This window comes from Semicossyphus pulcher, unplaced genomic scaffold (genome assembly GCF_022749685.1).
Source record: "Semicossyphus pulcher isolate SPU_LCO1_2020_fin unplaced genomic scaffold, fSemPul1.0.p SCAF_23, whole genome shotgun sequence".
NCBI classification, from domain to species: Eukaryota; Metazoa; Chordata; class Actinopteri; order Labriformes; family Labridae; genus Semicossyphus; species Semicossyphus pulcher.
Window position 1 is genome coordinate 8786310 of NW_027211697.1, and position 27393 is coordinate 8813702.

Sequence of the window (27393 nt, forward strand, 5' to 3'; positions counted from 1 at the left end):
ACAATACAAAAGGGAATGCTGGTAAACTTGTAACAAATGTTTTTGTACGGTGGCATGCAGATGCTTTTGACAAAGGCAAGTGTAAAAGCAGCTCTTAAAGTATTATTGGGGCTGGAAAGCACTGAGTCATAATTAAGAGCAGAAACTGGAGCGAAAAAGCATGCAAAGAAATACCCGATTCCTTCTTTATACACATACTTACTGTCATTAAGTGGGCCTATATTATCACACTATAAGCCACTTCATCATGTTTTAATTCTGGTATGGTTATTTACTTTTCAATCATTCAAAATAGTATTAAAATATTAAATGCGTTTACTGTCTTAGCTTTCAATAAGTGTGAAGGAGGCTGCTTTTCTTTTGGATGCTCAAATGTTGAAGTCACCAGAACCAGTTTTACTCAGCAAAGATAAGGCAGTCTTTCTTCCTCCTGAAACAGGTAACACGAATATGCATAACAAATAAACACACACACACACACCCTCATTGAAGCTGAATTTCCCCTGAGGCAGCCCGTCACCTGCAGGGCCGCATGCTTTAAGAGATAACTGTGTTGTTTACATGGAATCAAAAAAGCGTTGCCGAAGGGGAAGTGACTTGGAAGTGGCGATCGGAACTGCCCCTATAATGCATTGTGCGAGCACTGTGGGTGAGGGGCGAGACAGCAGAATAAGTAATCAGCTGAAACTAATTAACACCTGATTGTAATTTCATACTTCACCTTGTGCGGTGCGCGCGCTTCCTGTGCAGTCTGGCCTACAGAATGAGGGACGCCGGTCCACTTCCGTACATCTCCGTATGCATTTAATCTTTGACACGATATAAACAGGCCTTAAAACGCGTCCTGCGACCGTTCTTCGTGTTTTTGGGCGTTTAGTCCCAGTTCGGTCGCAGGGAGGGACACCATGAGAACTGTGGCTCAAAAGATGCTCCGGACCTGCAACAAGCTTTTCTCCGGGTAAATTTGAAGTGATGCATTTTCACTCTTTAGAATCTTACACTCACTCGGTCAGTCAGCTGTGCAGAGATATTCTGCAGGAGCGGCTCTGTGATCAGTGGAGACCTGGGGCTTAGCCCTGGGGTCTTTACAGAGTTAGTGGTTTAGCTTAATATTGCAATATCATGCCGTGCTGTTATTACTTAAACTCACTGTTACCTGTCAGAAACCCAAGCCAATGCAATCCAACAGATCTGCCTCAAATCTTACACATTTATATTATATTATATTTTTCCTTTTCTGAGCTGTTAGGAGCATTTATTCAGTTACATTTTATGCTAAAGCTTGTACACACTGCAGCATCGGCCCAGTTGTACTAGGCTGCATTATATTAGACTATGTTTCTAACATAGTTCAACACCTCTTCAAACTACAACCTTAATAATAGACATGGTTAACCTCCCTGACACAGTCGATTAAAAGCTTAAACTAGATATTAGTATCAATGTAAAGGTAGAATTCATGGTGGGGCTGTTTCTTTTGGTTGTATTGCATTTTAAAGAACCTTAGTAACTATATAATGTATTAACAATTTATGTCTTGCAAAAGAAAGTGTTTTGCGTGTTACTTTAGTTGGCCGTTTTCAGTGTGCAGATTAATGAGTGCATTTTGTCACATGCATCTGCTGAAGGGGGGAGATTCTCTGTGCCGAGGTTTAATATCTGACAAAGTGGCTGCAGGAACCTTGTTTTTGACATGACAACTAATTTAGAGGCGAGTTCAGTCCAATATGTTACTTGCACAACTGTGATGACAGACTGGGGATCTCTAATAATTTTAAGGTTCTCATCTCTCATTCTCATGGATTTTGTGACACTGTTTCCTTTTCCAGAAAAATGCCAAATGATGTTGTGGAGGGGCACCCTTCAAACATTGAGACAGCAGCACAGATGGACAACATCCAACATTTGCCCAGTCCTTCCGATGCTCCCAGTGCGGAGGCCGCGAGAGAGCATGCCCACCATGTGGAGGCGGTGATGGAGAGGGCCCACCATGGGGGCGGATGGCTTCTGTCTGGCATCATCTGCATCAACATCCTGATCCTGGGCTGCGCTCTGGTCAGCGGCAGTGCCTTCAACAGCGTGGCCATCACCGCTGTGCACAGGCAAATCTTCCTCATCGTCCTCCTCCTCCTCACAATGTTGTGGATGCTGTTTTACACGACCTGCACCTCTCGGAAGGATCAGGCAGTGTTGTTCAAAGATAGCCATGCAGGGCCCGTGTGGCTCCGAGGTGAGGTCTGACGTTCTGGGTCTTTTGCTTGAGATCATTTTCTTTAATTTAATCTCTATTTTTATATTTCAGCTGGACTTGTGCTGTTTGGGTTTCTCAGTCTCCTCATGGACATCTTCAAGATCGCCACCTATGTGGGCTACCTTCACTGTGACTCTGCTGTTAAAGTGGCCTTCCCTGTTGTGCAAGCTGTGTTTTTGTTAATGCAGGTTGTTGCATTTTAAGAGCTTGAGCCTTGTAAGAACATGAAGTCTTACTTTGGTGCTAAACAAAATGTGTCTGTTTTAGACCTACTTCTTGTGGATTCATGCAAAGGACTGTGTGCAGCTTCACACCAACTTCACAAGGTAATTTTTTTCTTTCACCCACAAACATATCGATTTTAATCTTGCAGGACACTCATGTTTTTACTCCTCCAGGTGTGGGCTCACTCTGACGCTTTCAACAAACCTGGTGGTGTGGATGGCAGCCGTGACCGAGGAATCCCTTCACCAAACTGAGATTCCTGAGCTGAATGTGAACGTCTCGCACAAGATGTACAGAGGTATTTAACGATCGCTTTAAATTCTAATCAGATTCATTCAGAGAAACTACTCTGAAACTTCTCTTTCCTACTCAGCCAGCTATGGAGATAAGAAGTGCAAATGCAGTCACTCGGTGTGCGACACCTTCAAAGAGGCCTTCTACTACCTGTACCCCTTCAACATAGAGTACAGCCTCTTTGCTTCGGCTCTGGCCTACGTCATGTGGAAAAATGTGGGTCGACTTGTGGAAGATCACAGCCACCACCACGTGAAGTTCCGTCCTAAGGAAGTGTGTTTAGGACCTTTGATTGGAGTCCTCCTGGTGGTGGCAGGACTTGTGACATTCATAGTGTACGAGGTGGATATACTAAAAGAGGACAAGGACAAGAGAAACGGTGCCCTGCTGATTCATTTTATTATGAATATAGTGATCGTGAGCTTGATGTGTCTTTCCACTGTGATTGGATGCATCGTCTACAGGCTGGACCACAGGGAGCATGTGTCCGAGAAGAACCCCACTCGCAGCCTGGATGTGGGGCTCCTGGTCGGAGCCTCGCTGGGCCAGTTCATCATCAGCTACTTCAGCATCGTGGCCGCGGTGGCGACAGAAGCCAAAGGGTACCTGAACGCCCTCAACCTGTCCTGGGCCGCTCTGACCGTGCTCCAGCTCGGCCTGCAGAACTACTTCATCATCGAAGGCCTCCATCGGGAGCCTTTTCACGTGATGCAGGAAGCAGCCCTGCACACAAACGCTCACGCCTTCCACGAACAGGCCGAGACGAGCACTGTTATAGAGAGCAACAAGTCCAGCTACTTCCTTTCAAGTCCTAATAGGCTAAACTGGAAGAGGAGAGTTCTGAAGGAAGTCTGTGCCTTTCTGCTGCTCGCTAACATCATTGTAAGTTGTATTTACGCTTGTTTTCTTCAACTCTGATTGTAACAAACCAAATATGATTCATTTTCTCTTGAAACGTGTCCTACTTTTTCACTTTTTCTGCACTGACAGCTGTGGATCATGCCTGCCTTCGGTGCTCGTCCCCAGTTTGATCATCCCATCGAGATAAAGTTCTACAAATTCACTATGTGGGCTGCTATCGTCAACATCGGACTCCCTTTTGGAATCTTCTACCGCATGCACTCTGTAGCCAGTCTCTTTGAGGTGTATTTAATATCTTGAATCGACTCATTTTTCTTCAGCTTAAAAAATAATTGAATAGTTTTGATTTTTTTTTTTATCATGTTTTGTATTTATTTTACAAATTAACTTGTTATATTAAAAAATTTTAGGTGGAAAGATATCATGTGATTTTTGTTAGCTTACTGTATTGGCTGACCTTTTAATGTCCAAGAGTCATACGTTTAATGATGTGCTGCACATTATAGGTGGTTACATTTACGTGTAAAGTTATAGATGGCTTTGAAATTTCATGGGCCTCAAAATACTTGGTGACTTCAGTAATGCATGGAAGACGTTTGAGGAGAAATAACCACTTCCTTTGTAAACTGAAGGGGGAAAAGAGAGCTGTTTTTTAAACATAAATGGGGCTTACTTTGCTTTTAAAGCAGTGGTTTTCAGATATTTATTAATTTGACCCAAGATAATCTACAGTATACTTGTGACCTGTTGTCACGCATTTATTTACAGTGTGTATTAGCCTTTTCCCATTGATATAAGTACATTTTTATAGGTGTGGAGGGGCAAAAATACCCACTATTTACATGGTAATAGTGATATTTAGTGATTTAAAAAAATGTAGTCTTTTTTATGAACATTTTTTTATGAAAGTATTTGTTGTCTTTAGAAAACCAGTCAGTCAGCTAAAGTTATACCTTCACCTCACTGATTGGTTGAGAGTGACACAGTGCCATCTAGTGATCATGGTGCAAAAGGACAGCTTCCATTAAACACAGGATATTGTGGCCAGACAACAGGGTGGAGAGTCATGGTGTCGGACTGGATTGTTTAGAGTCAGGGGCCTACAAAGCTATTAGAATGAACAGGCATGGATGCTGGGCGGCGCCTATAGAGAAGGTCTATGTACAGGGCCAGGTATTATCCTTGGATAGAGTAAAGACATTGTAAAACCTCTGAGGTTAAAATGTCTTGGTGTTCATTCAATTAGACTGAAGTTTTTGTGAGGATCCATATGGTTCACAAAAGGTGGTAGCCCAGAGGCCCAACTGCTCCAGGGGCCAACTTATGAGGCAGCTGCCTGGCTCTGCTATCTCTTTATATATTAATGCAAGTCCTGTTTCTGTGCGTGTTTGTGCTTAAAATAACTGGTTAGAAAAGCATGCTGCCTTTTGATTAAAATAGCTTTACAGAAATAACGTTAGTAATGTTACCAACACAGAATTCACAGATGCATATCAATATATATTTTCAGGATAATTTAAGGAAAATACAATTTTCAACATTAAGCATTGTAAGCAGAAGCCAGCCAAGTTAAAAACATAAAGCTGGCCTTTATACATAAAAACATACAATCTGTATTATTGTCTCCAAAATCCTGTAGAGATACATTGTCACAAACTACAACCATAATAACAGACGACCCATAAAGAGTGCAAGTTCACTTTAAAGCATGGCAAGTACGACTAATAACGTGAAACACCAATATCGTGCCTTCCAAGATACGTTACAAGCCTCTGCTGGAAAACACCATATCCTCTCCGATAGGTGTGAAAAGTTAAACAATATTTCCTCTGTCACTTCTATGCTGCCAAGAAATGTAACCTCAGCCTTCAGGAAAAGCTCATCTCAGTGCTCTGACAGACATTCTATGGTCTTAAGGTGTAAAGAAATGTACAAACACAGTTGTTATGGACAGTATTGATAATTCAGTCATCTCCCGTCTTATTTCGTCTCTCAAATGACTCAAAAGCTTTGTGATGATGACGGGGGGGAAAGTTGAACACAGTGAGGTTTACTGGGAAACCAGCAGATACTGAAGGGAAGAGGAACAGTCCCATTGTCAGTCTTCTGTTTACATCCTCTGAATCTCAAAAAGGCGGACATCAGTGTCATACCAGATAGGAGGATCCACGTTGCTAGAAAATCAGAAAAACAGGTTGGTCGTTAGTCAGTGTGGACAGACAAATGTTTACATGATGCTCTGCTCTTATAGCTGACTCACCGCAAATACACGACACCCCACATGTAGGTGCGAAACCACATGGCAGTGCCTGCGTTGGCCTGATACTTCCTGATGAGGATGGGGTGAGGAACTGGCAGCAGGCCCACTAATGTGCCATGCTGGAGGAATTTCAGGATCTCCGATTCATCTGTCAGACCCCTGCAGCAAAACATGTGAGCACTGTTAGTATTTCAAAGAATCTCAGTCGATATATGACTTGTAATGCAAAGCGAAAAAAGGAGTATGAAGTGTTTACATACTTGTCGATGCAGATCTTCTCCACCTGGGGGACGAGCACTTGTAGAAGTCGCATGATAGTCTGCAGGGGGAGTTTACACTTCCAGGAGAGAACCTTAATTTCAGAAATTTCAGATCAGTTAGACCGTCCGCCAAATGCTCAACATGTTATAAAAACTGAAGGAGAGGCTGAGGGTGGGAGAAGTTGCTGACCCATTCTGGTGAGGGAGCCCAAAAGGATGTTGAAGACGCACTCGACAAACGTCTTCTCTCCATTTCAGCTTCGGTGTAGAAAACATCCTGATGACGTGAATAAATAGATTTAGAAACCTGCATATTCTTTTAAAGACACGCACAGAAAGAAACGGACACTTACTTCATTGTCTCTGCCCGAGTTTGACTCTGTGTCACTGGTCCCGGCTGCTGCACTTTGGTCTGTGTGGGCTGCCTGTAGTAGGTCTGCCTTTGGAACTGACACCATGGTGCCGTCCTCTGATACCTGGGACTTCTCTGTCAGTTTATCAATGGCTGAGGAAAAGCAGGTAACCAATCACCACCTTTGTTATTGTCAAAAATAATAATACCAAAAATAAAATGAAAGCCACAAAAAGACTAAGCTCCTCAATGATTTGATGGTATAAAATGTCTGTCTTTTCAAATCTGATATAGCATAATCCTCTATGGGCCATAGATTAGTTTTGTTATTCCCAAAATATTAGAAAATTCATGCCTGCTCTTTGCTATGAAAGTGGTATTTGTAGTTTCTTTTGATCCATTTCTACATAAACTTTTTGCTAGCATAAATAGGCCCTTCCACATTAAGTCCGCCCCTGAAAATAGTCTCTAAAATACTTGATGTATTTCTGCTTAAAGCATTAATTGACCCTCCTTTCTACACATTTAAGTCTAAAGTCCTGACCTGTTTTTTTAAAAGTATGTTGTTGTCATTTCTATCTTCAGTGGGAACCAGTGGGTTTGAGGTGAAGAGCCATAGACAAAATAGTTAAGTTTGACAGAATTAAGAGGGGAACTTATGACTATAAATTCAGATTTTCAGCAATAGCCAAAACAGAATATCGCAAACCTTATGACTATAAATCTGGCAAATTATGATGAATCAAAGATGAAACCTGAATGTAAATGTTTGACATTCAATCTGTTGCATCCTTACAGCAGTAAACAGAGTCAGTACCTGGAATAGCGACCAGACTGGTCTTCAGTGTACCAGGCTCTGCCGGCACCGCGGGGTGAGAACCCTCCATGGATACGGTCTCCTGGGAGCTGGTGCGGGAGATGACATCTGGAGACTTCCTCTTCCTCTGTAAAGCCTTCTGGATGGACGCTGGATCAGAGGGCAGGTTGGCCAGCTGGTGGAAAACGTTACGCTTGCGGATGATGGCATAAACCAAATTGCAGTTTCCTGGAAGTAATAGAGGGGGAGCAGATTTACTTATCACACCTTGACAACACAGCTGCTTTCTGTTCATTATGTTACAAGTCGGTTGTCTCTTACCGTCAAATTGGTACTGGATAATGTTGTTAAAAGCTTCGAGAAGGAAGAATACAAGGTGATGATTCTGGGCTGCAGAGAACAGGAACCAGCTGGTGGAGAAGGCCTCCAGCAGGTGGAGCAGTTTATTGGCTGCCACCATGGACAGGCTTTTCAAATAGGGAGACACTGCGGGAGTAGAGGATATATTTAGAAGATAAACAGGCATTTTTCTTTAATTAAATGGCATCTATTTCTTATTATAAAACAAGCTGATGTTAAAACAGACAGGTGGCATCAAAGCTATTCACCGTTTACAACGATAGTTAGAAGGCAGTCAAACAGAGGCTGCAGCCGCTGGTGGCCCGTGGTGATAATCTTGTGAAACACCTACAGAACAAACACAGTGACAGCTGTGAGAATTAACTGCTTTATAATGTGGCAGCAATGAAGAACTTTCCAAACTATATAATACAGTTGAGCTCTCACCACTATCAGCAGGTCAGCATGAGTGCCTGTGAACACAGGGATGTCCATAGGCACATGGATGGAGTAGGGCTTATTCAAGCGCACGCCAAAGTTCCTCTCCCCGCTCAGCAGCAGCAGAATGAACACCCCAATGTGCATGAGTCCAACGCGAGCTGCAGCAAAGGATAAAACGCAGCAGAATAAATACATCTAAATTCCAAATGAAGGTGTGAGGAAGCTGAAAACACAGGCGTGAGACTCACACTGGTCAGCCCTGGCGTCATTCAGGTAGAAGAGAATAGGAACCAGAATATCCAGCACATCGCTGCTCTTCAGGACAAAAAACAGGAACTTCTGTAATGGGAACACAAAAAGGATTTTTGTTGAGTAACAGAACAGACTCTTAAAGCTACACCCTCCATTTTAGTCCTTCATTCCAACCTTATTGAAGTCACAAAGCTTCCAGAAAAGCACCAGCAGCTCTTGGTGGAACTGGATCTTCTTGGTGGAGTTGGGCAGGTAGGTCTGAGTCAAAGGGTTGGTTAGCAGACGAGCTAGGCCTTTCAATACGAAGTCAAAGTCCTGCCAAAGGAGAGACAGAAGGTTGGGAGTCAGACATCTTAACAGGGAAGATCTTCATGTATTTTATAGGTGAGATAATCTGCATACCTCCTCCCTATGAATCCTTGACAGGTAATTCACAAACAGGTTTTCAGGGCCTGTAGACTGCACAAACATAAAGACATGTATATGAGCAACATTAAAGACATGCCCTACAGTAAAGGGATTGATTTGTTGAGGTAGGCTTGGTGTCATACCTCTTGTTCCTCAATGCTGGACGGGGAAGGAGGGCGGTGGGGAACCCCTCCGTCATGCTCGAGCGTCACAATGAGGATCTGTACCGCCTGCTCCACCAGCTGCTCCCGGTAGTCAGAGAAGAGCAGGTGGTTGTACGGGATGCCGTAGCCCACTGGATCATAAGCGGCCACCACATTCAGCAGGGAGGTGAACAGGGGCAGGGCATGTCTAGGGACAAAGACATGAGCACAACTTTAGCGTATCATGTACATCTATTTGTAGAATTTCCCCTTAAAGGGCCAGTTCGCCTCAGTAATATCATGCTTTTACGGGGAGCTGATGCCATTATGGAAGGAAAAAAATGCAGTTTTGCTCTGTAACTTTGGAGGACGCTATCTGCTTCTTCAATGGGCCCTGGAAAACAGATGGAGCTTGATAAACTACACTTCCTCAATCTAGGACGCCCACCTCCGACGTCATGTCTTGTTCGAAATTGTCAGGTTTGAAATGTAGACTGCAGACCTGAAGATTTTTTAGACGATCCACCGGTATATTCTTGTCGAATTTCAGATTCCGTACCGCTCTGAGCCATCGCCTGCAGCGATCAATGTCCTTGACTGGAAAACGGTAATATTTCACTCCAGCGTCTCTCGCTTGGCTATTCTTTTCAGAGGGAGGGGCGCAATGCACGCTGGGTGTTGTAGGAATGTAGAATGGGTGAAACCACCAGCTGTTTGTACAATTTTCTCCACGGTTATGTCACCAATTTCAGATATTATTGCTTCTATCGATCACAGAGAACACCAGCTCTGATTGACAGTGGCTTTTTCCAGGGGCCAAATGCTCCTTTTTTAGGTTTCTAGTATAAGTTTAATGCAAACTTTGTGGGCTGACCTAATCCATGTTATAGATAAACAATGTAACGAGGCCCACAAGAGAAATGAAAAATATCTTGTCTTAAATGGAAGGAAAATGTTCAGTGTCTTGAAATTCAACATCCACTTACATGCTTTTATGCTGAAAACACACCTCACTAACAACTAAGTCGTAAAGCATCTCCATAACAACTGAGCAAACACCAGCTGTGATGAAGACCATAAGATGGCTGAAAGCTCTGCAAAAAGCTCCTAAGTGAAGCTTTGACCAGATTTTAGTTTTGTTTGTCAAAGAGGAACACTTGTGTTCTCTAAAGCGGCAAAATTCTGCCTGCAGGTAATCTGTTTCTTTAATGTGCAAGCTTCTTTTTACTTGTGAAAGTGAATTTGACATTTGAATGGATGCTCATTATGGCGTTTGTTTGTCCACACAAATGTAGATGCGCCCACATTCGCTCATACCTATTCTCTGTGGAGCAGAAGAATGTCACCCAGGGGTTGAGGACGTTTGTGTCCGTTGAAGGGGGCAGGTACATGGCCTCGGAGAAGCAGGTCAGTAACAGTCTCAGCAGCTCTGTCCTGCAGAGCACCAGTGAAAAAATCAGAAGAGATGGAGAGCAGAACAGTCAGTTACATGTGAAATTTAGAGGACTGTTTGTGATACAGATGCAACGGCACACAGATGGCCGACTCACCTATTCAGATCATGGATGTAGTTAAGAGGTGGGGACTGTGCAAAGCCCACCCCTGCCTCCCAGATGTACTCACAGCTGTCTATAGACTGCATGTTCTCTACCGAGTCCTGGATGTGGTCAGAACAAGCATTCATGAATGTAATTTAAAGTACGAAACAGTTCTTCAAATATTTCTATATAACACTGCATATCATATAAGGTTGTTATGTACTAACAGGAAACTAACACATTAGATTAGATAACGAAAAGAGTACCATCCTGGTTCAATGGAAACTATGGGTATGACATAGGATATGCACTCCTTCCTTACACACTTCTTCCTGCTTGGACACTTTTAGTAATAAGAGTTTCCTTTAAGAATCATTTTTCAGATGATGACAGTCTCACTTTCTTCTGACCTTCCCTTTGGAGTTGTGTCTGAGTGGATTATTTTTCATGTTGCAGTTTACGAAGGAAATGAAATGAAATCACAAACTTTAGTATACCAGGGAAGTTAAAACCACTACAGAGCACCGACTGTAAGCTGCAAACTTATAGTCTGACGAGCAACATTCCTTTCTTGCTCGTGGGAGACGAGGAATTCTTCCTGGTGAGGCTGACAGACTGCCATCAATCATTATCTCTTTTACCTTCCTTCTTCGAGGAGAAACTTAACTGACAGGTTAGTTGGGCAACTTTAGACGAGGAAGAAGGAAAACAATGCTCAAAAAATACCTTTAAGACAATCAGTATAGATCAGGTTAGCATTTTCCAGCTAATGTCATAATGTGGTCGCAGTTTTTCATTGTGTTGGAAGGTAACGAGGTGACAAAGTTGCATGACGACAGGACATTGGGTACTCACGGGGCCTCTCTTATGGCTGTGAACTGTAAAGTCAGGGCAGAAGAGCAGGTCAGCGATAGCAAGGAGCAGCGACTCGGCCAATGGTCGAGCTCCGTCGTCATCATCCAGCTCATCCGTCTGGGAAAGATGGACACACATGAGACTACATCAAATTGATGATTAATATTGAAAAATTATGTAACTGGCTAAATTAAAAATTCTATTTAAAGGGACTTGTCTTTGATACTGTTTTTTTCCTGTTCCCAAACTCACCCCCGCCCGCCCAGCACCAGGCACCGTTGACCAGAAGAATCCCCTCCAGTCCTGGTCCTCAAAGATGTAGGGAAGGATGCGGGTCAGGATGCGAGTGCAGTTCAGGATCACCTGCTTCTCCCGCTCTGAGGGGCAACCGGACTCTGCACCCTGCACCAGCTTCTCGACGGCCTGAGACAAGAAGCATGAATAGGAAGTACACGAGAGTGAGAGGTTTACTGTTTGATCATTCTAATTCACACCAAAAAAGGTTGACATGTATGTTTAATGAAATTTTAATATCCTACATCATTGTGCGTTGATGAGGCATTTGCAAGTCATTTTGTTTTCTTCCACCTTTTGGTTACATTAAAATTATGATAACACTCTTTTTGACTATGCCATTACAAAACAGAAATGATTTAGTTTTTTGGAAAATGAAAATACAACATTTTACCCTGTGAAGTGCTCTAGTTATCTCCGGTTGTTTTCATTTTACTGTAAATATACTGTTTTGCTGAGATCCAGACATCTGTTAATGTTTTGGGGCCTTTAAAAAGATTTACTTTTGAACATTATTAATCCTCAGCCTGTGTCTAAAATAGTTAGCAACCCCCGCTGATTCAGCTCTGCTTCTAGGGCCCTTGTCTCCCCCTCTTTATTTAATTATGCTGTAAGTACACAGCATGTCTGTTTTGTTTCTGATAGGCAGCTTCAAACGGAAGCTGGGACCAAGAGAAGGGAAGCCAAGGGAAAGGAAGGGGTGTTGACTCACTTATTCCCTCATCTGAGAGCATTAGGCAGTGCATTGCTGACAGACAGACGCCTGTGTTTGCCTTTTACAATAAAAATCCTGCATTTCTTTAAAAACAATTCTCCATTATGCAGCTTCAAAGCGAGAACTGTCCCCATGCAATATCATGTGATAAACATAAAGTTTGTGTTGCAAAATTGCACTGACAGTTCACACAGTGTGTACCTTATAGCAGAGGGTTGCTAAATTCGAGGGAGACTCCTCTCGAACAGCTCTTATCTCTGCAGATGGCACCAGTGCAAAAACATCCTGGACTGTGGTGGTGGTGTCTGCCCAGAACTGGTCCCAGAAGGCATCGTCAGTGGCTTCCACTGGCTGTAGAAAATATGTTTACATGTCAGTTCTCATCTATCACAGCCAAATGGAGCGTTTTACATCAGTGATACTTGAGATGCAATGGTCTGATTGATCTTACAATGCATTAAAATATCGTTTTACCCTTTTCGTCATACTGCATACATGGTTGTTTAGTCCTACATCACCCGAGGCCTGCCCTAATGGCAATGTAAACACAAGCTCTATTCTCGCATCAGTGAGGCACACTGATCTGAGCACAATCCACCTGCCGCATCTGCAAACGTTGTCATTTTGAGACCTACGTCATCAGTTTGGATTTAACTACGCCATCGTTTTTTCTTGTCGTCAAAAACTATTAACGTGCTGGATGACAAGGGTTTATATTTATCTGAATTGCATAATAGTTTAAATGACAAATACGACATATTTGAAGGTGCCTGCCGTCTTTTTAAAACCAACCTTACCAATATTACAATAATGCAAAATAAATAGATACAATTTCAAAAGCCTGCGTGCAACATGAGACAGGTTGTTTTTTCCTGCTTCCACATCATCCGCGTTGTCTCATCTCATCGGTGATGCTCTCCAGTGCGCTCATCGGCACACTATCTCTTCATTTACTCCCTCATTGAGCTTTATGTAAGCGCATACCTGGGTTTTGGTTGTCAGTTGAATCACTGCTTTCCTGAAGTTCAGTTTTGAGTCGGTGCTGCCCATTGCGTTTATTTCCCTTTATACAAACAGGACCGCTGCTGCTGAGAATCCCTGTTAATCTCACCTTCTTCCTTCGCTTGAGTCATTGGCGGAGGCGTTTTTTCACTATTGGCTGGCTGGAAATACTGCACTACAGGGTGTAACTTCCGGGTTGTGGAGTCAACAATTCGGTCGGATTGGATGTTTCGTTTTCAGCTTCTTTAGAGCTTTATCTTAAAGGATTTTTTTTAAACATTTCATTAGGCTGGAAATTATCCTAAACGTTGCTTTTAAAATAGCTGTAGGCCTAATCGTTTAAATGTAATGTAAGCAATACTCCCTTTCGGTACATGCAATTTGATTTTATAGTTGGCACAGTTCAGTATTTTCAATCCTTGAATCAATAATACAATTTAATACTATTTGCCGAATTGTTTGGTAAACAGCGACATCTTGGGGAAATAAATTTTGTTTGGCCATATGTCAATAATTGTTCATCTGTGTGTCTGATTACGACCATTAATATTTTATGTACTTACAAATGTATAAACTGTGTTATACCAATTAAGTAAATAATTAAGTTAATGTGAGCTTTCACACACTGCACTGAAGAATCTGCCCCAGCGTTATCGTATGATGCTTTTAATGGCTCCTCGTAAACTCGTACTTTCTTTCTGAAATTAGCTTACTCGTCGATATGTAAGCTTCGAGAAAATAATTTATCACTTCAGTTACCAATTTGTCACTGTGACTAATGTTTATATACTCTATCCCGAGACTCTAAGACACAAGTAAGAATGTTTTTCTTAGTTTTCCTACAGTTCAATTCATTTTTCCGACAGCCCCTTAAAGCACCGATAGCTATCTTCGCGCAGCCGCAATGCCATGTAAACACAACTGCCGCGGTTGTTAGCTGTGGTTGTAGCTTATCCTGTCACAGTTAGCGAGGTTGAACTAAAAGAGGTGCGATATTTTAGGGCTCTGGCACGTAGGTTGTTATCTTGTTGAAGCAGATGTTCTGCAACATGTTTTATTTCCTGATAATTAAGAGCGTCAACTAAAAGGTTAGCTAGTGGTGACATTAGCTTGTAACCTACGTTTGGGACTGGCTTGTTAACTAACCTAGCTAGCTTAAAGCTAGGTCGTTAACGCCCGGTCTTTATGCAATCTAATAGCCAATTAGCTTAAGTGTGGGTGTAGCTCATTATATCTGGTTATCTTTTAGTACTGCCAAAATGGCTTTATGTATCATACCAATGTATAGCATGATAAGCTAGTCAGGCTTGGTTAGTTGCTAACTCAGGCCTTCGAGTGACAGAAAACAAGCTACTTTACCAAGTCGATAACGTCAAGCAGCCGGGTCCTCCAGTCTGGTCCGAACTAATACAAAGAAAACCTGTCGAGATTGATTTATTGTCATCATATGTTGACTGAAAACAGGTGAGTAAGGCTGTCGATACTTTATGAACCGCTTATTGATAACATATTGGCTGTATTGAGTGCAGTAGCGTCACTGTGGCCTTTATTAACCACTTGCAGCAGCCATTAGATAAATGTTGAGTAACGACGTTTGCTAACACATTATCAGAGTTAATACAAATGCAGCAGTTGGTCTAGCAAGGGTAACAGCAACAATACACGTATGGTTGATGGTTTATTTGTGTGTTTTCACTACCCGTGTATGTTCTTCAATCAAACAGGAAACGACAGCGCAGTGGCGGTGATGAGGAGAGCGGCCACCTGGTGCCACAAGCCAAAAGGCAGAGCAGAGGTCATCCTCTGTCCCCTGAGCCAGGCCGGGATGCCTGGGACTCTGAGGTACAAAAAGTCTCCAAGAGAAATAAGATCTTAATACTGATGTAACTGTTTCAGAATCTTGGCAAACATTTGTCTAACACTAACCCCTTAGCAGCAGCTTCTGGAAGATGCTAGAAACATGTCAGGTGGTTCACTTTGTCCTAATTCTTAAAAAAAGAAGAAAGGAATTCATATTTGCCTTTATAGTTACGATAAGTTTCCTGTTTAAACATAGATTTTACACATCTTTCTGACAGACAGCAAGCCAACACTCCTACGTGCCTGATGCATTTACATGTTTTTGCTGGTGGTCACAAAACTGAGCTCACAGGTTAACTGTGAGCCAAGACTCCCACTCGTTCCGATGTTATTGTTAGTAGATGTTATTAGAATTGACAAAGGAGAAATTATTAAAAAAAATATATATATATGTCTGGTAGCTGATTCGGTAAAGACTTAATTTACCAGGTAAAATCAGGTGAATACTTAATCATGGTTAGGAAATAATCTCAACTAAATATGTAGATGACTTTGAAGATCACTTTCATGTTAGGCCCCACCATGAACAGATGAATTAGATAGTAGGTTAGAATGTATATTCATGCCAAAATTACTTTCTGCTATTGCACTGTTATCACACCACAAACAAGGTGCACAACTGTTTGAATCTAGGCAGGTACAGTGTGACAGTTTTAAACCAGCATGCAGAAACTGAAGAATGGTAAAACCTATGAGTGCAGGGCATGCAAGCACTATGCATTGGACGGTATAAAAAAAATGTCCTGGATAAAACAAATATACAGTATGTATTGTAGATGGGACACATCTTTTTGAGTGTGCATTCTTTTTAGTAAAAAATAAACATGAGCTGGTCATGATCCACAAGCTCCCCCTGCATAGCAAGCTACAAAGCTTTTATTCAAGCCACTGATGTTGCTGTTTATGATAATCCAAATTATGGAAATTCACCACAAACTTCTCATAGGTGGCTTTCATCATAATATGTGACATTATCCTATAATGTCCCATCCCTAGCAAGCATTCTTAGTTTGCCTATTTTGGTTTAGAAACGTCATGAACAATGAGGCCTTTGCCTCATTTCCGCTGTAAAGCTTTGAATTTCACCACACAAAGCATTCAATTGTAAGCCATTTTATCATCTTCAATTGATGCCAATGGAACCCTTTGATGTTAATGGTCATTTCCAGTTGGCTCACTGCTCATGTAGACGTCTGCATTTCAGTCATCCAACAGTGAGAGCAGCAGCAGCATCAGCAGTCCGGAACATGCGATGGGGAGCTGTAGCAGTCGCTGCGCTGTGGGCCCCTACAGTCCCATCAACGCTGGTGACTCCTCAGAACTGGCTGGCCCTACAAACCTGGTGTCCTACCAGCAGATCAACCGCATCCTGAAGCATGCCCACTTCCAGAGCCTGCAGAGCCGAGGTCACGTCAGAGACACATGACAAACAAATCTCTCCCTGTTGCCCACCAGAGGACCCAGAGGGGCTTCGGAGCATCACATGCTGATTCACTTCACTCAGCTCTTCCCACCCATCTCGAGTAACTGTGATATCTCACAGTTCTACATATCTGTGGATGGAGGCCAGCTCCTGGTCAGGTATCTGGAGGGGGTTCATCATTCAAAAATGATAATCATGTTAGCAATAATAACTGTGTGATCAACTTCAACATTTTTGTGATCCACTTGATTTTCACAAGTCTGTGCTGTGCTGCTCTCAGAGCCTTTTTGTGACTGACTGCTGATGCTGATGATGAATCCCTGTGTTTTTGTCTTAAATGTTGTATGGAAACAGTGCTACTGCAGCTGCAGAAGTGGCACAAACACAGTTTTAGGCCGGTCAGCATGACTTGTTTAGTCTCATAGTAGGGTACTTGGGTTGTGTGATGCTGAATCTGATGTCTGTGTTAAGTACATGGACCAGTCTCAGGGAGGATTTGCACTTGTCTTGGACTGCTCATTTGCTTTCATATTCAGACAGGGACTCCTTTACAGTAGAAGCCATGGGTGATAACTCGGCCAAGAAGGTTGTGTTTTTCGCCCTTATTTAGTTAGCGAATAGAGTATTTAAAAATCTTTTCAATAGACATCGGCTGATTGTAGTGGAGGGTTAGGCCGTAGCTTTGGTTTTAGAGTGAAATACAAATTTTGAACACTGCAAGATGACATTCTTACTAATTTCCGATGAACTACTGTGCATTTAGTTAAAAATATGGGACATTCATTCCATATTTAACAGTTCAGTATAGTTATTGTTTCTGGTGCAGATTAAACATTCTTAAAACTAGTTGATTAAAATATTTTCTCAGCCTTGGCAGTCACATGCACAGGTGTTGCTTTCTAGCTATCAAGTTCATGTTTTATTTTTTCCCGACTCAGAATCCTTCGTTTTCTTGCGATCTTGACACAACCCATTCTTTCTTCTCGTGATCAATAAATAATGACAATTATGACATAGACTTTATCACCATTTTGTTTATGAAGTGATGCCACTAAAACCAAAAGAAGAGTTCATTTAACATCAGTCTGATATCCCCCTATAAGGAGTGATGGTGCACCTGTGGGTTATTCAACATCATACTGACCTTGGACTCAAAGCAATATCATTTAGAGACAAAGTATTCTTTGTGTATTGATTAGATATGTTAACATCTGGCATGTCTTTTGTTATACTTTTGAAAGATACCAATTGATTAAGTCATTACAATCATGAGATAAAGTGTACAATGTCGAGATCATGAGGGAATCATTGACAGTAATTTTTGTTTTTGATCATTGAAAAAAAAAGTGATCAAAACAATAACAGCCTCCCATGACCACAAAGACACAACAAAACAATAGTTACACAAAGTCTCCAACCTTACAAACTCCTTAGACTTTCCAATCTTCTTGTATAGAGGGCTGGTTGGATGTGGCGTTTGAGTAAGTAGGAAAACATAGTTCTATTTGTCCAGAGGGGGTTACAATCCAGCGTTTAGAAACAGGCTTTGCTTGCAATATTACTGGAGCCACTAAAATGCAGTTTTAATTGCAGGCAATCTTTTCTGCCTGAGCACTACGGCTCCATGGTTGCTGTATGTGTGTCCCTGTGCACTGAACATCCAGGTACAAGCACTGACCCTAAGGCCGTGCGTCTCTCCTTTTCTCTAAGCGGGATCAGTTTCATTGCTGCACCCAAAGTGTGGGATTGATTTTTTTTTTTTTTTTTAGGGTGTAGTGTCGGATATGAAAGCATTTTGAAGATGTGGTTTATTTTTTTCAATGATATATTTTTTGTATTGAGTAATGTTCATGACATTAACCTGCCATTGACTTCTTTTTTTGTAAATACCCCTTCATTTAATAAATAAAAGTTAATGTTTTTGAAGAACATTCTTCACTCTTTTTTTCACTGATGATTCTTTGTCATTATGAAGTGGTAGATTGTAGTACAAAGATTTACATTTTATTTAACCAGGAAAAGCCTCATTGCGACTCGTTTACAGGAGTTTCCTGGCCAAGACAGCAGCAGCACATTTTAACAAAGTTTTAGACATACAACAAACAACAATTACAAAAAAACAAGTCTTGCTTCTTTCTGGGTCACGTAGCGGAAAGTCATTAATCAAAGCATCTACAACCTGATTCCTCCAACGCCCTCAATCTACATTAGAGATAGACCGATGTGGTTTTTTCAGGGCCGATACCGATACCGATTATTAGTAGTCAAGGAGGCCAATAACCGATATTTGGAGCCGATATTCATTTGCAGTAAAAGTTAAAATATTGGCGTCAAAATTTTGAATTATACAAACTCCAACACTTAACTTTGTTTAAATGCCTTTAAGCATATGTTTATTAAACAAACAAACAAAAAGCGCAGGGAGTTCCCAGGGTCAGCAGCATCTCTTATAAAGTTAACTGAAAATTTACATAAATAACTTCCTGAAGTTTTATAAAGTAAATAAAACAAAGTTCAATAAAATTTGCAAAGAAATGAACTCTTATCGGCCGTCAGATAAAAAAAAAAAAGGCCAATGCCGAATATCGGCGCCGATAATCGGTCTATCCCTAATCTACATTTAAAAAGGTTTAAAGAGATCAGCTCCTTCAGACCCAAATCCTCCTGTAGCAGATTCCAAGCAGCAGGAGCAGCGTACCTGAAACACCTTTTCCCCATTCCCCAAGATGCACTTTGGGAACAGAGAGCAAAATTAAGCCTTGCGAGTAGGTCACAGAGCGAAGACTGTAGTTTCCAGCATTTTTCATATTCATAATATTACATAAGTAAGGGGGAAGCAAGTTAAGAACTGCCTTATAAATAAGGACATGCCAGTGATTTAATCTATGGTCGGACAGTGCAGGCCAACCAACTTGAGCGTACAGGGAGCAATAATGAGTTAGGGCTTTGTAATAAACCTCGATGCTCCGTTGTAAACAGTATCCAGAGAGTGAAGGCATTGAGAAGGTGCATGCATATAGAAAACATCATCGTAGTCAATCAGGGGCATAAAAGTAACAGCAGCAAAAGAAAAGCATAATTCATTTCTAAAATAGAAGCCCAGCCGCAGGTTCCACTTCTTAACGAGTTGCTGAATATGAAGCTTAAAAAAAAGCGAATCGTCAACATAAAAGAATCTGTAACATAGCGATCATCTTGTTCCATTCATGCTATTGTTCCTCGAGGAAGCACCTATTAGCCTGTATCTATGTTCTGTATGTGTACACAGGAATTCCCTCCATCCCTACATCCTCCCCTTTTTCTCCAAATGGCCAGTAATGAATGACTCCCCATGCATTGAGGCCATCATTAATGAGATATGACCTGTGTCTAAGAGAGGAGCACTGAAAGGTTTCTTTAATTAGCACGCTACATGTCCTTGTCTTGTCACAGACACAGTAACAGATTACATACATTAATGCACCACACGTAACCACGGTTACCTTGCCGGCTTCCGTGAGTCCTCATTACTTGCCTCCTTTGATTCCCTCGCTCCACCTCTGCGAAGTTGTAGATGACGAATGGGCCAATGATAATTCAGGATTAGAAATCCTCCCGCAACACGGCTCTTTCTTCTCTCGGGTTGCACGCCTTCTCATTATCTTGAAAGGCAGCTAGCAGTACAGCTAACGTACAGTACAGCAACATATAGAGAGGGACAATTAGTGAGTCGTAAGTGAGCCTTTCATGTGAGGCTTCGGGCTTTTGAACGGCCTTTTGTATCTTGAAGCGAAAACATCACATTAGAGCGAGGCAAGTGCTGTGTAATTAAGGTGGTGAGGATGCAATTAGCAGCAGCTTGGATAAATATTTTCCCGGTGATATTTCAAATTTGTGTTTAAGAAAAACATTGATGCTTATTAAAGATTATTTATTTTCCGGAAATGTAAATTCATTGATGCCTTCATAGTTCCTTATTAGGCTTTTGGAAACTATTGATTTTCTTTTATAAAGCTCTGGTAACATATAAACAAAACAGCAGAGAGAAGCGCTTAGAAAGAGGCAGTGTCCGCAAGGAATATACCGGAAAAGATGCAGTGTTATCATAGTGCATCAAAGCAATTACTTTCACTTTACCCTATTTGTTTTTTTAACTCTATTTTCATGTTACAAAGCTCTGGTAATGTATAAGATAAGAGACTTTATTGATCGCCCATTGGGGGAACTGCACTTGTTACAACAGCTCAAAGTAAAGGACGAGGGTAAGGACTTTGGTTAAGTCAAAAGCACACATGGTGTGTATCATGGTGACATGGTTGATGATAAGTTCAGTGAAATATTGCATAATAAATAACTGAACCTGAGAAGTAATTGCACAGACATAATTGCACGGTATGGATGCAAAAATATATGTAGCAAAATATACACAGTACAGTAGAGCTCAAGATAAGATAAGCTTTATTGATCCCCCACAGGGGAAATGTACTCGTTACAGCAGCTCACAAAACAGGCAAATTAAATAAAGTACTCAAGTAATAAAATGAGATAAAAAAGTACAGCTGGCAATAGAAAGATATAGAAAGAATAACAGTATTAAATCAGTGTTTAGAACAAGAACAAGGTGTGTCAGCAAGAAACACAGTGGAAGAATGATTAAAGTTAACAAAGCGTCTGCACATGCTATTGAAGACTTTTTTGCAGGTATTAAGTTCTGTTTATCCACCAGAATGCATGTGACACAATTTGATCGCATAACATTCAGGGCTAAAGGGCTGATAATTAAGCGCACAAAATACCACAAATGTAGACATTTAGTAAAAAGTCATGCACCGTGTTACCAATCACATGTGTGGTATGTTTTCTGAACAGCAGATGTTGTGTGTCCAGATGTTCATGAACAGAGCAGTAGAGGGCAGCACACTCTGAGTGTTAGCCGGACACAAGCTGTATCCCTCGCAGTGTGAGTCTAATAAATGCTGGGGGATTTCTACTACAGGATCAAAACGTGTGGGCTACGTGGAAGATATTTATCTCTAATCTGTTTTCACGCACACACACACACACGCTCGTACACACACACGCTGTCCTTTCCGGGCAGCGCACTGATATGAAGGTGGGCGGTGATGAATGGCTCATATCAGTTGAGTGGAGAGGCAGGAGAGAGTTAAATGAACTGTCCTTGTTCTGGGGTCTATGTATGCGCATACATTGTTATATTTTTACCGTGGCCAGCGAAAAAATCTGGGTTAGTCTACGGCTTCTTTTCTTTGTGTCCTCTTTGATTCTTCTTCTCAAAGGCAAAAAAAGTACAGCTGCACACTACAAATACAGGAAAACAGACAAACCACTGTGTGTTGTATATTTATCAGTGTCCAGTTCACCTACGGCTTTATGAATTAAACAAACATCTCCGTGAATAATCGAGATTCTTTTGGAAAACAAAAACAAACCGCTCACAGGTCAGTCCTTAAAATAAGTGCTTTTATTCAAAACATAACTTATGTCCGGAAAAGTGAGCTAACGCTGATCTGGTCACCCTCGCCTCTCTTTGCCAGACTTTGGCTAAAATGTATTTGGGCAGCTGTTGCCTAGCATGAGATGGTGATTGGGTTGGCATCAAGTGCACTGCTTTCCCTCGCCAGCCAACACAAACATCTGCTTTGCCTCCCCTCCACCGTTTCGCCCAACATCAAACAACAAAGCTCGTCTGCTCCGCTGCCCCCATGGCCATCCGAAGAATTAATGACCCACCAAGCACATTAGCGGTGCCCTATTGCCCCGTCCTGGCTGGAGCGGGGAACGGGGAAAGCCGTGGCAGGCGAGCAAGGAGAGGGAAGGGTTAGTGGGTCAGGATGATAAAGTACTTCACAGGTCAGGAATGAAGATGGATAGATCTTATTTTTATGCAAATTCTTGATAATTTAGGATTTTTTTTATGTACAGTATGACTTTATGTATTTGCTCTGGCGGGAGAGCAAGCTAGCCGAGTCAAGTCGAGGACAGAGGTTATAAAACTACAAAATGTATGTCTATGAGGCCGCAGCACTCAGAATTAAACGACCTGCTCTTGAGTCAAAACGAACTGAGGATCTTCTCTGAAGCAGCCAGCACTGCTCCTGTGAGTGCTCACACTTTCCACAACTGTTGCTGTCTGGGTGGAGAGGAGGACTGGGTTATCTCACTGACTGTAGCCTAAACACACTGCCCCAATGCAGCTCAGAAACAGTCGTCATTTCCCTAAACAAAAGAGAGCAAGCCCTCTCTGCAGAGCTGTCTGCAAGTTTTAATGGTTTAAACGGCCTGAACAGAAAAGTAAAAGATAACGGACAGGCTAGGCGGGCTCGGGTCAGTGTCTCCGGTTCCACTTTACGGCCCCCCTATTCAATTTCACACAATGTGCTCCAGAGACAATGTACAGTAGAGTTTTTCATTGCACAGCGAAGTTACAGTCAAGGCCCCAATCAATCATAATAAATGTTCTACCCAGAACACAGAAAGAGGCTGTGAGCAGTTTCTTGTCCCACATGCAGGCCACAGCCATCCTTCCTTTTATGGTTGCTTGTAAGTAGGGATGTAAGAATACACTTTTGTATTGCCTTTTATGTTTTGTGATATTGCATCGATTAAAAAACTAATCCTTTAAAAAACTAGAATAGGTTCAATTTTGTGCTTAAACCTCGACCACTTGATAGCAATGCTGTAAGCTGTCTTCAGCTTTTTTGACTCGTCCATTCCGGTGTAACAGCTTAAACTGACAGGAAGTAGTAGGTTGTATTGCTAGCTTAAAGGAGCTGGTGTTCTCTGTAATTTATAAAAGCAATAATATTTGAAATTGGCGCCATAGCTGTGGAGAAAGTTGTACAAACAGCTCGTAATTTCGCCCATTCAACATTCCTACAACACCCAGCGTGCATTGCGCCCCTCCCCGAGCGAGAGACGCTGGAGTGAAACGCTACCGTTTTCGGACATTAATCGCTGCAGGCAATTGTGTAGAGTGGTATAGAATCTGAAATACGATGAGAATATACAGGTGGAAAAAACGTCTGCAGTCTACATTTCAAACCTGAGGATTTTAAATGAGACATGACGTCAGAGGCGGGCTTCCTAGATTGAGGAAGTGTAGTTTAGCAAGCTCCCTGGCCTCCGCCAGATGACGTGTTTTAGGTTTTCCAGGGCCCAGTGGAGAAGCGGATAGCGTCCTCCAAAATCGGCGAACTGGCCCTTTACAAAAAAGAACAGCTCAATAAAACAAAAAATCATCAGTATACCGCCTTTCTTACAATATCGCAACATATCTTCCGATAACCCTTGTATCGTGATATGTATCGTATCACAATATTCTTCAATACACAACTTTTTCCCTCCCCCTGCCTTGCATTTAAAACGAGATGTTTAGATGGTTCAGCTTTGCCCTCCTCAGCTGTCAACACTCACCAGCTTTCAACCCAGAGAGTGCGGGAGCGAAGAAGTGCAACAGTTTAGAGAGAGTCGTGCTAAGTGGGACTGTTTAGGCTTGGCTGGGTAGAGCATGCACTCAGCGCACCACCGTATAGACCGCTGTTTTCTAAATGGCCCCTATTAGCTGAATGTGAATGTGCTGCACTCAGGCCTGTGTTGTTAGCTCAGAGAGAGCGGGCTACATGGCTCACACAGCCTGGTGTCGTCTCCACACGGCTGACCTGCCACACAGGCATGTTTCATCACAGGAGGGCTGATATGGCGCCGCTCACAGCCACCGAGGTGCAATTTGTTGCATTTGGACTATAACTGTCAGGAAGAGATATACCCTCACTTAAATAGCCGCCCATAATCTGCCCCTCTCCTTGTATTATCCTAATTGAACCCATGGGCGGCCAACGCCATCAATAGCTGAGCTCATCTGCAAATTAATAAAACATGGGCCCTCACCAAATCTCTGCTTGTGATAGAGCTTGGAGCTACTTAGACACACTGAAGGACTGAGTGTTTGTGATTGTTATTTTCAAAAGGAATGAGAGTACAATAAAATTGTTCTCATTTTGTTTTTCAGCAGTGATGAGCGTGACTTCCTATTGCTCCCACGGTCCTACCTGTATTCCCAATGAGCTCCCCTTGCTCCTTCCTCCTTCCTTCTCGTAATGGAGCTCCTTATTAAACCCATCAAACGCCATTTACCTACCCTGAACCCTGTAATGTGCTGATGTTAGATCAGTGGCCACAGGGCTTTGAGGCGCAGATTCAACAGGTGATCGCCACGCAGGATGTTTTGTTTTTCTCCTCTCTGCTGACTATTTGAAGCAACATACTCCTTGGTCAGGCCTGAGACATGCCGGCACCATCAACAAGTGCCACATCAGCGCACGTACAGGGGGGCTTTTGACTTTTTCTGTTTATTTTGACTGTCTGGACTGACGCCCAGCGCGATGTGGGAGACGATGAAAGAGGTGGTCATCATAATAAGACCTGGATCTTAATAACAACACATCCTGGAGGGCACTAAAAAAAGCAGCCAAGGGTTATTAAAGACATCTATCATGTCTGTTGGGCTCGTAGTCACTAAGTCACCATCCCTCTCTCCTCCTCTCACCATTCATGATCACTCCTCTGTTGAACATGAAACCAAGGCCGGGGCAGGAAAACTGTCTTCTCCTCTCTCCCTCCCACACAGCTTTCTCTAGTGTAGCACGAGTCCCTTTGTTTCTACACACACACACACACACACAACACCCAAGGCAGACTTTCAAAGACGGTGACCTCCTACTGTTCCTCCAAAGGGAAAGCCAAAGCCCAAAGTGGCATCACGCACTGAAGGAAGACAAGACTCGTCCAGTGTCAACACAACATACCTGGCCTTGCGTGCACCTCAAAGCCTGACTCACGGGCCTATTTACAGTGCAGTCAGGGTGCAACGAGTGAAAAAAAACGCCTCTTGGGACATAAAGAAAGGAATGCTGTAAAAGCTTTAAGGCCATGACAACTTGATGAGCCATCAAGACCGACCGAACAGCCAGAAACATGGAGAGAAAAGGCTGACATCACAGAGCTCGGGTATATGGAGTCATGGATATATGGACAAACCCGAAAAAACAAACGGAGTCTCCAAAGAAAACACTGAGTAATCCTTGGACAGGGTATTGTTTGGGCATGCATATGATTGTTGAAACACTTCGATGCCACAGTGAACGACGGTGCACACGTCTCAATGCTGGACTGCTTACAAAGTGGGGGGGTGTAAAAACATAAGTAATCATCAAACCAGAAGGGAAACAAGTTCCCATGAACAAAATACACAAAGACAAGCCTTTTCATCCACAAAGCCTTAAAGTTGAGCTTTACTAACATACACAAAAAACAAGAATTGGAACAATTTTGAGAGCAATACGGATCTCTGTTTAAGACCCAGAAAAAGGACTTGTAATGAAGTGCATGTACTTTTGTTTATTCTTGTTGGGACTGTTTTTGAATATATTATATGTTATATATTATACTTTACGAGACTTTATTCCAGGAGGCTTTCACGGAACATAAAGGAGTACTCCACTGATGTAAGCAACGACGTACAGCTCAACCTGTGAACTCTGACTTCTGTGGCTCTGGAGGGAGCTTCCCAAAGTTTGGGGACAGAACCCCGATGATTTCATCGCGGGGTGGTAAGACGATGTAGTTTATGTAGCTTGATCCATACTTGGAATTAAAGGTTAGGATATCCCAGCCATTCCCACTTTATGTTTCCCTGTTATATTATATACATTAGTAAAAGAGCAGCTTCAGCCATGTTTTAAGACGTGTAAAATGCTCTGCTTTAAATAATAAATGGTGTCTGATATGTTTTTTCAGCATTAATTACCTTGTAAAATTCCTCCCAAGGCATCTCCTCCTTCTCCCTCATTAATAATTCCCCAATCTGCATAGGCCCCGCCCACTATGCAAATTTCCAATCGCCCGCTCCGTCGTGAAAACAGAACACGTCTCTGCCATCGTTTAGTGTCAACTTGTTGAAACTTAGCTTGAAATGTAGTAATTCGTAGCCGTAACGTTAACGTTAGTAGTCAGTATTGAGTTTGCAAAAATTTCGATGGTGGTTACAGCTGGCTCGCGCATCGCCAAAATGGTTGCCATAGGTTACACATAATGATATGCATAGCACCCCATCCATTAACAGGATTGGCTCCTCAGGTTTGTGACGTCTCAAACCTGCCATTCTGAAAACGTGTTGTTCAGCCTGTCCTTGGTACACTGCAGTTTAAAAGCAGACAGGCCCAGCCATGGAGATGACTGCTGATGTCCCTGACATGTCTTGTAGCTCATGAGAAACACCACATGGAGATGTTTACAAGGTTAAACACTTTTTTTACTGGAGGGGGGTCTTTAAGAAATAGTTTGACATTTGGGAAATACACTTATTTGCTTTCTTGAAGAGAGTTTGATTACAAGTTAACACCATTTAGCTTAACATAAAGACTGGAAACAGGAGGAAACTGCCTGTCTCCAGTGACATCTGCCCACCAGAACCTTTAAATCTCCTGAATCAACTTGTTTTATCTTCTTTGTTTAAGCTGTACAACAATCTACGACAATGCACAGTTTTCAGGGGTGTAATGTCCATGACTATTTCCTGTCTGGTTGCAGCTCCGAGAACAATCAAGTCAACGATTTGTAAAGCAGAAGGTGCTAAAACGCATTTTTACTTAACAGACATTAGTGAGCTATAGGTTCAGATTTTGTTGCTATTGAACAGAGCCTGGCTAGCAGTTTCTACCTGTTTCCAGTGTCCATGCTAAGCTAAGCTAACAAGCTGCTGGCTTTATTTAACAGGCAGTTATAAGAGTGGGAGTTGGTTAAACA

General features: G+C 42.2%; 3 protein-coding genes across 3 annotated transcripts; 2 read left to right on the forward strand and 1 right to left on the reverse strand.

Annotated features, from left to right (window-relative positions):
- Positions 1–905: 905 nt before the first annotated feature.
- On the forward strand, positions 906–3968 carry LOC138602678 (proton channel OTOP2-like). Its single transcript, XM_069674206.1, has 7 exons — positions 906–958; positions 1830–2230; positions 2303–2439; positions 2519–2577; positions 2650–2774; positions 2850–3652; positions 3761–3968. The coding sequence occupies exons 1-7, from the start codon at positions 906–908 to the stop codon at positions 3929–3931; spliced, it is 1749 nt and encodes a 582-aa protein (XP_069530307.1). The 3' UTR covers positions 3932–3968.
- Positions 3969–5110: 1142 nt separating this feature from the next.
- Positions 5111–13462, reverse strand: hid1a (HID1 domain containing a). The gene is made up of 19 exons (XM_069674204.1): positions 13290–13462; positions 12507–12656; positions 11549–11719; positions 11297–11413; positions 10454–10560; positions 10221–10337; positions 8904–9111; positions 8755–8811; positions 8527–8667; positions 8349–8439; positions 8107–8258; positions 7929–8007; positions 7642–7806; positions 7321–7548; positions 6505–6656; positions 6342–6428; positions 6152–6243; positions 5892–6050; positions 5111–5805 (listed from the first exon to the last, which is right to left on the reverse strand). The coding sequence occupies exons 1-19, from the start codon at positions 13353–13355 to the stop codon at positions 5742–5744; spliced, it is 2403 nt and encodes an 800-aa protein (XP_069530305.1). The 5' UTR covers positions 13356–13462; the 3' UTR covers positions 5111–5741.
- A 778-nt stretch (positions 13463–14240) lies between these two features.
- Positions 14241–18510, forward strand: LOC138602679 (protein VCF1). Its single transcript, XM_069674207.1, has 3 exons — positions 14241–14771; positions 15032–15149; positions 16372–18510. The coding sequence occupies exons 1-3, from the start codon at positions 14755–14757 to the stop codon at positions 16591–16593; spliced, it is 357 nt and encodes a 118-aa protein (XP_069530308.1). The 5' UTR covers positions 14241–14754; the 3' UTR covers positions 16594–18510.
- Positions 18511–27393: the final 8883 nt, after the last annotated feature.